Source organism: Astatotilapia calliptera, chromosome 4 (genome assembly GCF_900246225.1).
Source record: "Astatotilapia calliptera chromosome 4, fAstCal1.2, whole genome shotgun sequence".
Taxonomy (NCBI): Eukaryota; Metazoa; Chordata; class Actinopteri; order Cichliformes; family Cichlidae; genus Astatotilapia; species Astatotilapia calliptera.
The window spans coordinates 20,082,456-20,093,853 of record NC_039305.1 but is presented as its reverse complement, the minus strand read 5'-3'; the positions used below and the strand labels follow the sequence as shown (position 1 = coordinate 20,093,853).

General features: G+C 41.0%; 2 protein-coding genes across 3 annotated transcripts; both read right to left on the bottom strand.

Annotated features, from left to right (window-relative positions):
• Positions 1 to 2,359: 2,359 nt before the first annotated feature.
• Positions 2,360 to 5,983, bottom strand: tmem11 (transmembrane protein 11). Of its 2 annotated transcripts, XM_026165423.1 has the most exons (3): positions 5,829 to 5,983; positions 5,493 to 5,601; positions 2,360 to 3,413 (listed from the first exon to the last, which is right to left on the bottom strand). In XM_026165423.1, the coding sequence occupies exon 3, from the start codon at positions 3,404 to 3,406 to the stop codon at positions 2,897 to 2,899; it is 510 nt and encodes a 169-aa protein (XP_026021208.1). In that variant the 5' UTR covers positions 3,407 to 3,413; positions 5,493 to 5,601; positions 5,829 to 5,983; the 3' UTR covers positions 2,360 to 2,896. The 2 variants fall into 2 exon arrangements, with proteins under 2 accessions (XP_026021208.1, XP_026021207.1); XM_026165422.1 differs by lacking the exons at positions 5,493 to 5,601; positions 5,829 to 5,983 and adding an exon at positions 5,349 to 5,440.
• A 998-nt stretch (positions 5,984 to 6,981) lies between these two features.
• On the bottom strand, positions 6,982 to 10,955 carry natd1 (protein NATD1). The gene is made up of 3 exons (XM_026165426.1): positions 10,595 to 10,955; positions 9,513 to 9,631; positions 6,982 to 8,665 (listed from the first exon to the last, which is right to left on the bottom strand). The coding sequence occupies exons 1-3, from the start codon at positions 10,692 to 10,694 to the stop codon at positions 8,549 to 8,551; spliced, it is 336 nt and encodes a 111-aa protein (XP_026021211.1). The 5' UTR covers positions 10,695 to 10,955; the 3' UTR covers positions 6,982 to 8,548.
• Positions 10,956 to 11,398: the final 443 nt, after the last annotated feature.

Sequence of the window (11,398 nt, the reverse complement as noted above, 5' to 3'; positions counted from 1 at the left end):
TAAAAGGCAATTAACAATAGAAGAGACAAACCATCATAACATAAAAGTGTAGGTTTTTCCTTCAGAGAAATTGTGAAGAAAGGCAATGTATCAGGGATTACAGTCTCTTTTACTATCAAAAGGCACTGAGGGAATCTGACAGGAAGAGGTCTGCAGAACCCAAAGCCACAACAAAATCAGAAGGCAAGATAGACTCAACAGCTAGAGTGATAGGTGGCTCACGGGACCACAGCTTAATAGTAAGCAAGTCTCAGTTTCAACTGCAAAAAGCAGACTTTGAGATACAGGACTGACAGATCAAGTTGCAGCAAGGCAGCCATAGCTTTGACGTGAGAATAAGAAAAAAAAAAAGAAAAAAAGCCTTCCCTGGGCCATGAAACACCACCAATGGACCACTGAAGACTTTCAAAATTTGAAATCTTCCGTTCATCATTCAGGATTTTTGTATGCCATTGAGAAGGCGAAAAGGAGGTTCCTCAGTCTGTGACATCAAATGTCAAACATGGCAGAGGAAGTGTGATGTTCTGGGGCTGTTTTGTTGGATCCAGGGTGAATGACTAGTACAGATTGAGACTAGTACAGAACCAACAGCTACAACGAGATTCTGCATCAACATGCAGAATCTTGGTATGTACCAAGTCAGGGGTTCATCCAACAGCAAGATAATGACTCAAAACATACGTCCAAGGTATGGCAGACTTACCTTAGGAAAAAAACAGAACAAGATGGTAAGCTTGAAAAAGAAAAAAAAGAAGAAAAAAAATAGGGTTGCTGGTAGGGATGGGTATCGAAAACAGGTTCTTGTTGAGAACCGGTTCCCACTGTTTCAATTCCTTGGAATTGTTTGCCATTTTTGCAAACGATTCCCTTATCGATTCCAGTCGCCCCGAATGACGTCACCACGTTGCGGAGCGTCATTTACCTGGCAGGAAACACGGCGCGTAAGCGGCTCAAACGCTCAAAAGTTTGGTTACACTTTACTGGAACGGATGACAACAGGGCAACTGGCAATACTTGCAAAGTAGATACTTCATTTAAGGGAAGAAACACTACGAATATGCAAAAGCATTTGCTCAGAAAACACGTGATAACCTTAAATGAATGTCGTGTTTTTAATTCCGCTCCGGACTCGTGAATCTTAACCCAGCAGCAGCGGTAACGTTTGCACGTCCTCTCCCGTTAATGCGGCAGGTAAATAATCAACTAACAGTGCATATTATGTTAGCGCGATCTGCCTTATTACAAAACCTGCCATTACTGTGCATTTAGGTGACCATGATGAGAGAGACAGACAGAGTCTGGCTGGCTCAGATGCTGGCAGTTCTCGCTGCAGTCTACCGGTAGCGTCTCCTTTCAGGCCAGGATAGACAAATGTCACCGAGCAGTGACTCAGTTTGTGGTAAAAGGCTTGAACCCATTTGCCACAGCAGATGCCCCCGATTTTAGGTAAGTGAATGTGTTTAATTGTAGGCAGGGACATTACTGGATATTCTTGTATAATTGCTACTGAATAATTTATGTTATACTTTGTTATTGCTACAGAAGAATATTTATTTTATTATTTTACATTTACAATTTTTTTTCCTGGGGACCCTGTGACACCCATTAAAGAGCCGTAGGCTGGATCTCTTAAGATCTCACTGTTGGGTTTGTAAGGCCATGTTACTCTTAAATTTCTATTTTGTTCAAAGAGAAGATATAAAACGAAGTTCCAAGCTAATCGAACTTAGTGTTCTCCTTTCTTATAAAGAATCGATAAGAGAATCGATAAAGAATCGAATTGTTAAACAGAATCGAAAATGGAATCGGAATTGTGAAAATCTTATCAATACCCATCCCTAGTTGCTGGTTTGTTTTAAGTTAACTGGTCAGAAGAATAAAAGGAAAGCAACACGTAAATGCCACACATTTGTGGGAACTTCTAAAACAGGGTTGGGAAGAATATTTGATTTCCATTGTAGAGGAAACTGCCACAAGCTGTTATATCTGCCAGAGGTGGATGCTTTGATGAATCAAAGGTTTAGGAAACATTTTGATTTATAAATGATTTCCGATATTTTCTTTAAAAAAAAAATAAAACTTCAGTTGTTTATTTGTTTTCATTCAAGAGTACAATGACACATTATACTGCCTGAATTTCAATAAAAACAGGAAAAGGTGTTCTAAAATTTTTGACCAGTAGTGTACATAGTTAGTGTGCATGGGTTTTTGTTTAAAAAAAAAAAAAAAAAAAAAGAAGAAAAAAAAAGATATTGATCCCCATTATTAATATGATAAGACCTTACTTGCACTCGTTCAAATCAAACATGAACAAGACACAATCTCAAAGAAGTTGGATCTACTTGCTCCTTCCCAGACATCGTGTTGAATCCATTTAATGTAAAAAGCAAAATACAGAAAAGTGAGTTTGAAATATCCTAATGTTTAATGAAATGGTGATGTACTGATCAGCAAGAAAGGGGTACAGTAAAACTACGAGGAAAACAGGGAAAGAACTTGGTACACAAAACATGTCTGTCCATTGTCATTCCAATACACCTCTGTCCGGAGGAACTGCTGCCATACCCTTGTGCGCTAACTTGTTGTGTGTCAAGGATGGAGAAAGTGGGGGAGAGGGTGAGAGTGTACTACAGAGATAAGTGTGCAGTTGTTGTCACATAGAAGTAAAGGAAATGTAAAAGGGGAAAAAAAAAACAATTCCTTCTAGTTTTAACTATATCCCTCTGATCAAAGTTCAAAAAAGAGGCACCCACCACACGTGGAGCTGACTGCTGAACTTGATTGTGACTTCTTTTTCCTTACATGGGGGGTGGGTAGGTTCTGTTTTTTTTTTGTTTGTTTTTTTCTCGGTTTTCCTTTTTTTTCTGTTGGTTCTTAAATCCTCTTCAGAGTGCACTCATACCACATAGAGTTCGTAGATCTTCTTGGCGCAATACGCCAGGGCAGCCAGTGCTATCGTATTATGGAGTCTCTTTCTGTGGATGTCATCCCTGCGTACCAATACCACGGGCGTTGAGGAGGTCAGTGTATGCAGGGGCAGCCGCGAGAGTTTTTGGCTGTCATATTCCACCTGGTACTTGCAGCAGGGGTCAAACTGCCACGAAATCCCATAGAGGGCGGCACAGGCCACGCTGAGGGCGCCAGCGGGCAACGCCACATAGCGCAAGTACTCGACAGGCAGCGAAAGTGGCGTCAGGAGGCAAGCAGCACCTGACAACACGGCTGTCTTGTGCAGGCAGTTGCCAACAGTAATCCAACGGGCCGTCTCGTCTCCGATCCGCGTGGGCTCGATAACAATGTATTTATACTGGGCCTCCAGCGCCTGCTCCAGCTCATACTCAAACTGGTCCTGTGCATTCTCCCCATTGTAGATCTCGTGCACGATGTAGCAGTCTGACGCCGCCATCACACCCCTGTGCAGAAACACAGGAACAGGCAGGCAACAGTGAGTGTAAGAACAGATGACCATAAACACACTTTAATTAAGCAAAGACTGTATTTCCCCTTTTCCTGCCTGCTGAAATGTCCACTCTATCACCATCTAACAAACATAAAAGGGAAGGATATTTCTCTAACCAATAACCAGAGGCTCATTCACCCACTTCTAACAGGTGGGTCATATGATTGTTGGGTTTTTCTCTGTATCTATGAAGCGCCTTGAGGCGACTTTTGTTGTGATTTGGCGCTATATAAATAAAATTGAATTAACACCGTTTTAAGTCGATAACAGGAGTGTAAGCATGGTCATGTCTATACAGCCCGCAACTGTTCTGACTGCTCCATCAAGTATGGTTGATTCATTCAGTGCTTTTCCAGCTCAGTAACTGAATGCATCTTTGCAGGACTAATAATCAGAAGCCTCAATATAAGCACACAAAGGTGGCAGGCAAATTCCTGGAGGGAGATTGCTGAGAGAACATACAGAAAAAACCTTTCGGGACCAATATAATTGCCTTTGAAATCAACTGACCACAGCAAAGGAGGAAAAGAAGTCTCAGAACGTTATTTGTTTCTATCATGGCTGCCTTTGCATCGAAAACTCCAGGACACAACTACACAGAAGGTGTTGGCAACAGCGTTGGCCACATACATAGGAAACATTGTAAGCTTTACAAAGATTCACTGCAAAACTCTAAATCGGATGTTGGAGTAAGAATGAGAGCAAGACCATGTGGCTAAAAGCAGTCTTATGTGTGGTTACGCTTTTCGAAATTCCACGCAGACAACACAAAATTCACAGACAGCCAATGACATACAACAGCTGAAAACTGGATTCAGCAGACCTGCAGCTAACTAGCACATTTGTACCCAACGCATAAGATGTTGAATGCTATTATCTTTTTCTAGTAATTAATTAGACAGCTGGACAAACTGTTGTCCGAGAAACCGCACTGTTCAGGTTGATGTTTTAGTCGGGACTTTTACACTGACGGCACTAAAGTTTCACCACGTTAAACTGACTAATCCTATAGCAGTTAGATTAGGTTAGGTGTTCGAAATGTTGTGTATAAATAACAAAATGTTTCAATCAAAAGTGTGGACATTTTGTGTGCGTGAAAGTGTTGAATTTATGATTTCAAAAGAAGTTAAAGACCAAAAATCCACCACCCAATCGTTGTAATTAGGGATCATAACATCATAATGGTGTCCAAACAGCACACAGATCTTAACATGTGTATGACCACATTTAAAAACATAGGACTTGGGGAAGCTGCTTTCCATAAAGTCCCAATTAACCAATGCTAAAAGTACCAAATGGTCACAATATAAGGCCTTCTTTTAGACGAACAAACAAACATTAAAACAATAAACACTATGCTTCTCACACCAGAGGTGTGAAGTTTTATGACATATTAAGATACTAGGGAAAATCGACTGAGCCTCACGGAGCAAGGGGAAAGTTGTACTTCAGTTAGGTGCAACAGAAAACTCGCTTGACTGGCAGAAAGTTGGAGGACCGGCCAGCTAAGTTACAGAGCGAGCAGGTCGACCAACGAGGCGGTCAACACTCCGAACCGAGCCAATACCGTGAGGCACATCGACAGTCACATACAGCACTGCTGTTTGCCCCAACGAGCGGCAAAACCAAACTTTTCCCAGTCAATCACTTGCTGTGAAATAATCAAAACATCACATGAGCTGCTCGTTAGCGACAGCTAGCCGTGTGCGTTAGCCCGCTAACATGAGCTAACCCTGGGTTAAAAAAAAATCCAGACTTCTCCCGTTGACATTTAACTCTGAATCCCAAACGAGAAGCACGTTCGGAACCTGACAAGTAGTGTCATCGACCAAACAATACTTCATATTAAAACACGTTCTTTTAATGGCCAAGATGTGGAGTAACTGACCTCTCCCTGCTTACTGGGACACCGCGCCTCCTTCCCAGCGACGCCATGTTGGAGATACAACTGTGATTGCGGTTGACGTAAGACAGCGCCCAGTTTTATGGGTATTGTAGTGTGTAAAAAAAATACAGTTTCTGTTCGACTCACCAGTTGAATTCGAATGCAGACTACTATTCCCATGATGCTGTTCGGACAGAGTACCTGCCTTTACGTATTTTATAATGGTACATAGAAGTTGGGGAGGTCAGAACACATTCTGAAAAAATTTAACAAACAAAATGAAGGTATGTTTATTTAAATTTGGCGAGCCATGAAGTTAGCACAGCCAAACTAAGCAGGAAAAATACCGGCTCCATTTAAATATTTAAACCCATAATAATCCAAACAGACTACATGCATAGTCAGGTCTGTTATAATATATGACACATTGTTCCGTCATCTCGTTTTGTAATAGGATTTATGTGGAGACCTTTGGGTACTCACCCATAATGTGTCCTCGCGTGCTCTGGCTGTGTTCGTGCGCGCTGCCTGTCCGCGTGCTGAAACCTGACGCGCGCTGGCTGTCACAAGTATAATGGCTACGTTCAGGAATGTGAGATGGTTGGGAACAAATGCTGTGCCAGCACGAATCACATCAACCAAGGCTATTGACAGCTGTGGCTTTCCAATGATATTTAAGCCTGGTAATTTTAAGAATTTAGTGAGGAATTGTCTATTCCGATAAGGACTGTAGGCTATTTAAAGGTGCATTTTTATTTATTTATTTAGCTTAAAACACATGTAGACATGTTAAATAAATTAATGGATTTATCAATTTAAAAGAAGTCAAGAGAAAGAAAGTAGTTCCAGCCACACATTTTGAGTTATTAGCAAGTACCATGCTTTTTCAGTGTACCAATTACCTTTTTTGAATATATTTTTTAAATTAAATGTATTAGGTCAGTGACACCAACACCACCAGGAATAAACCATCAACTTGAAGCTGTGAAACAGGACTTCTCAAACGTCTGTCTTTTACACAGTCCACGAGTTTTAACTTGTTAGCAATGGAGAGCATTTATATCTAATAACTTCAATTTGCCACTGGATGGCGCCAATACATACATATATACGTACAGATATTTGTCATCAGTAATCTAGAACACGAATCTACTCCATCACTAGCTGTGACGTGTGGGACTGATAAATATATTCAGTGGAGGGTAAAAATTCCACCTTTTCTTTCATTTTAAGTCTTACACTATTACTTTTACACTGTGCATCTACATGTTAGAAGATCAAGTATTTAAAAAAAATACAGCAGTCCTCACTCTGTATTTTGAAACTATTCTGCCACCTCGATTTTCTACATTTACTCTAATTGAATAATAAGCGAAAGCCCATACCATTAACACTCTGGTTTGCCAGTGTAAAAATAGTTTAGCTTAAGTATTGAAGGAGTTTGCATGCTGAAACTATTAACAGCACAAGACGAACTGCATTGTAGATAATTATTATCAGTGTATGACCACCGTAGTGACGACTGCACAGTGGTTATAAAAAGTATATTATACACAATCACGTTTTCTCCATAAATAATCACAAATGTTCCTCTGCTCCTGCCAAGGTACATAAAGCATTAGTCATCTGATGTGTGTTTGATTTATTTATGCATTTATTGACAGCAAGTACAGAAAAAAAGTCCAAATCACAAAACAGTGTAATATGGATTGGATTTTGATGCCTCTGTGAGAGCCACTCGCTCAAATGAAACATTTGCTTCCTTCCAAGGAAACACACAAATTTAGACAAAACACATACACAGAATGAAATAGTACCTCGAATACCTTGGCCTATCCTTAGGTGTGTTGCACCCAAAGGGAAGTTTAACAAAAGGGAAATTCCTGCAATTAACTCAAGGTGAGCTCAGCAGAAAGAATCTGCACTGTCCTGCCAGAGTGTGCCGAGTTACCTGAGGTATCTTTTTCTCCTCAACCCTTAAGATTGTCAACAGCAAAACCTCCTGAAGAGTACAAAAAAAACAAGGGGTGGGTGGGGGGGATATTTTACTTTTTAACAGAGATCTTTATCATTTTGATATCAGCTGAGCAGAGTAGCCTTGTGGGCAAGAGGAAATATGGATCAAATAACAAAACAGCCACAGCCACCCAGTGCAATTCCTCAATGACAGGACAATGGGCCGTCTGACACCACATAAATGTGAATGCCCTGAAAAGAACAGTGCCGTTTTTGTTTGCTGGTTCGAACAGAGACATCTATACATACACACACTGATGTGTCACACCACACCAGGACCCCGTTCATCAGCAATGTCTGTAACATTTAATGTACGATGGAAAGAGCAGGAGTTATCTTGAGGCTCAGTCAGACATCGTCACTGTTTTCTACACCTTTGATCGCTCGGTGAATTGATATACGACTGGAATAACTTCATTTTTGTTATGTGGAGGAGGAATGAAAGTAGATGGAGTGATGTTTAAAACAAGGCTCTCTGAGGAGGAATATTGGTCAAATTCAGATTCGGCTTTCCCACTTTGACACTTACAAAACAAATTTATATTTGTGTTGTTGTTTTTAAGCCTTTTTGCATACATAACCTTCTACACTAGCATATCAGTTCTAAGAAACAGAATTTCTAAAAACTTGAGAAGAAGGGGTTAAATTGAATTATTTGCAAAGAATAAGAAAAAAAATGAAAAAGAGAGGTTGCAATTTACATAACACAAAAAAAAGAGTATTTGAGCATCAGTGGAGTCATCAAAGACAAAAACACCAGGGGTGGTCACCTTGTAGTGCTGCTCATGACCAGTGAGTCCAGTTGAGGACAGAAATCTGCAACACACTGTAACATTTGACTCAAATCTGCTCTGTCAGTGTTGGGTCCTGGAAGTTTCTGTCTGAGGTAACAGGCTTCACCTTTGGTTGCTTTGTTTGTACAAGTCGTGATAGGCTGATTCCCCTCCTGCCTGTGGCGAGTGTGTATCCTCATGTTTATGCAGAGAGCTATCAGTCGATCAAACGGTCAACTCACAGGCGTCTATGGTCCGAGATTCAGCTATTTCTCTGGATTCAGTCACTGTTGTGTTTAACCATGCCTAGAAGATCCTTTGTCGCGTGTTCTCCTGTAACTCCAAAGCATGCCGCCACGCAGTATTTCTCTCCTTGGAGTCCATTTTGCCACCTTCCTTCGCTGCCATGCAGGATCATTGATAAATATGTTCAAAGTATTGAGGCTGAGGATTCTCTTTCACGTATTTCTGAATGTACCAGCAGGTCAGGTGAGCTTTCAGGTCCTCTTCCACCACAAAATCCATGGCTGCCTGCAATGACATGGTGCATAACAGCTCACATCAAAATCATCTGGCCTTTCCTAGGACAACAATTTAAGTGGAAACATTTTCGATTCTCAATGTATGGTACACTTTTTTAGCTGCTCATAAATGCAAATATCTAATCAGCTAATCACATGGCAGAACCTCAAAAAGGAATGTAAACATGATCAAGGAAACCTCCTGAAATTCAAACCATGCATGAGAATAGAGGAGAAAGGTTGATTTAAGAGACTTGGAATGTTCCTGGTGTCATATTAGCTGATCTGAGATTTTCAAAAACAAGCTGATCTACAGGGATTTTCCAACACAGCCATATTATGGGTTTACAGAGAATGGCAATAATCGAGAAACTTGCTTGTGAGGAGAATGCACAGACTGTTTTAAGCTGATTAGAAGACAATAGTTACAACTTAGATAACCAGTAATTAAAACTCAAGTATGAAGAAGACCGTCTCTGAATTAAGACCATGTCAAACCTTGAAGGAGAAGCGCTACAGCAGCAGAAGACCCCACTACGTGCCACTCCTATCAGATAAGAACAGGAAACTGACGCTACTATTTGCACAGGCTCACAAAATTGGACAACAGAAGATTAGTAAAACATTGAGTCTTAAGCTCTGATGTGACATTCAGAAGGTAGGGTCAGAATTTAGTGTAAACAATATGAAAGGATAGCTCCACCCTGCTTTACGTCAACAATTCAGCCTGATGGTGGTTTAATGGTGTGGAGGATATTTTCTCGGCACACTTTTGGCACCTTAATACCAACTGAGCATTGCCAGAGCCTACCTTCTTGTTTCGTGAACAAACGCAAAATCTGGGTTTAAAAAATTACTTTGGCAAGGTGTTTGGCGATTCCTCTCCCTCTGTAAGCATCTGGAACTTCGGTGTGCTGCAGGTCCACCGTCTTTTTCCCAACATACTCGTACAGAAGAACCGCACGATCATGGGATCCTAAGAGCAAACACAAATATTATCTCTGGCAGAGGTTGGTCTTCACCTCCACTATTGCAAGGATTTACTAATTATCGGAAAAAACATGACCCCCCCCCCAAAACAAACAAAGAACAGAACCTGCAGAAGCCTGCCACCCTGCTTGTGCACACTACAAGTTTCATCCCACAATTACTTCAACGTTTCAGCATTTTAAAGCTGACTCTAAGTGCCCCAGTTACATTATTAAGGTGTGGTAGCAGATTTTAATTTGCATGTAGCGCTGCAACATGGCTGCAGGGAAAGACGAGGCACGAGTGGCCAGGTGCAGGCATGCCCTTGTGAAGGAAGGGTCGTGTTGCTGGGTGAAGAAAAGATAAAGATCTCCATTCAGCACAACAATGGCATCCACCATTTTCCTCTTAACAGCTGACCCACAACTGACCAGGACAAACACGACTACTGACACACTTAAAACAGTAATATTAGTGTGTCGTAAAGGATTAATATATATAAAACGAAGAAGACTGTGTAAAACTTTAAAATATGTTTAAAGCACTTGAACTGAACGTTTGAAAGGAAGTAGCACAGCACATTTGGAGGCCTGGCAGATAAAATGCTGACTCTGGAAAGCTGAAATGGTGTTTGAATCTTAATATAACCGTAGGGGAAGGTATTTTGCTACAAATGAGTTTTACTTGGAAGATTAATACTGGAATTTGTGTATTTGGGATTGTGTGCTTTTCAAATTTGCGTGCTTGGTTTGAGGTCTGGAGGCCAAATACTTTGGTCTCGCCGAAAAGAAAGAAAAGTAAAGCACCGGTACTGGTGGTAAAGTCAGAAGACAGGCTCCGTCTATATGTGAGCAGCCATCTGTGTCTGAAATGGCAGCTGTAGGTATCAATAAAGCAGCGACGACGTTAGCAAGAGCGAAAGCTAACACTAGCATCAGCTGGCACGCTAATGTTTACATGTTGAACTCACCATTCAGCCTGATGACAAACTGCCGACGTTTCTTATCGTGTTCCACCCTGATTGGAGAGTTGTTTGCATCAAAGGCATTAGTCTGTGCCGCCTGTGCCATAGTAGCGCCGTTAAAAAGTCACAACAATGACTGCTACGCTACCCTACGGGATTGCTAACCAGAAATGGCTACAAAAGCAAAACACTTCATCCAACGAAATCAGCTGTGAGGTCACGTGACGCGCGGCCAATCGCAGGCGTCGTCTTTAGAGAGGCGAAAACAGAGCGGCTTTGTAAGATAACTCCCCTCGAGATCATAAACTCTAAACGCCTGCTGAGAAACGATAAAACCAACTGTCTGACTCCGAACGCAAACGTTTCACATGCTGCATTCACGTGACGTGGGATCATAAACAATTATGTCCGTTAAAGACCTGTTAAAGTGGGTCTTATAAAAGGAACTTGCTGCTTACACGGGGTTTTTTTTTGTACCTTTTCTGCTCATTTTGTATTTTTTTACAATCCCTGTGAATTATTATATCTTTGCTACTTTATTTCTTTATTATTATTTTAAAATAAAGTTTAAGAGAATTGAAATGTAAGTTTTGTTGTTTAATTCTGGTAGGAATAGGTATAGTATAAAGTCTCTAAATACAATTGCTATAAAATATATTGATTTGTTCATCCGTCAGTTTGAACTGATAAATGATCGGCCCTGTCCCTAACATCTTCATCTGTCACACCAGCCCTCTGCATGTCCTCATTCATGGATGAGGTCTCTGAGGTATTTTCTTTTCCTCCTGCCTGTCAGCCCCATTTTGCACT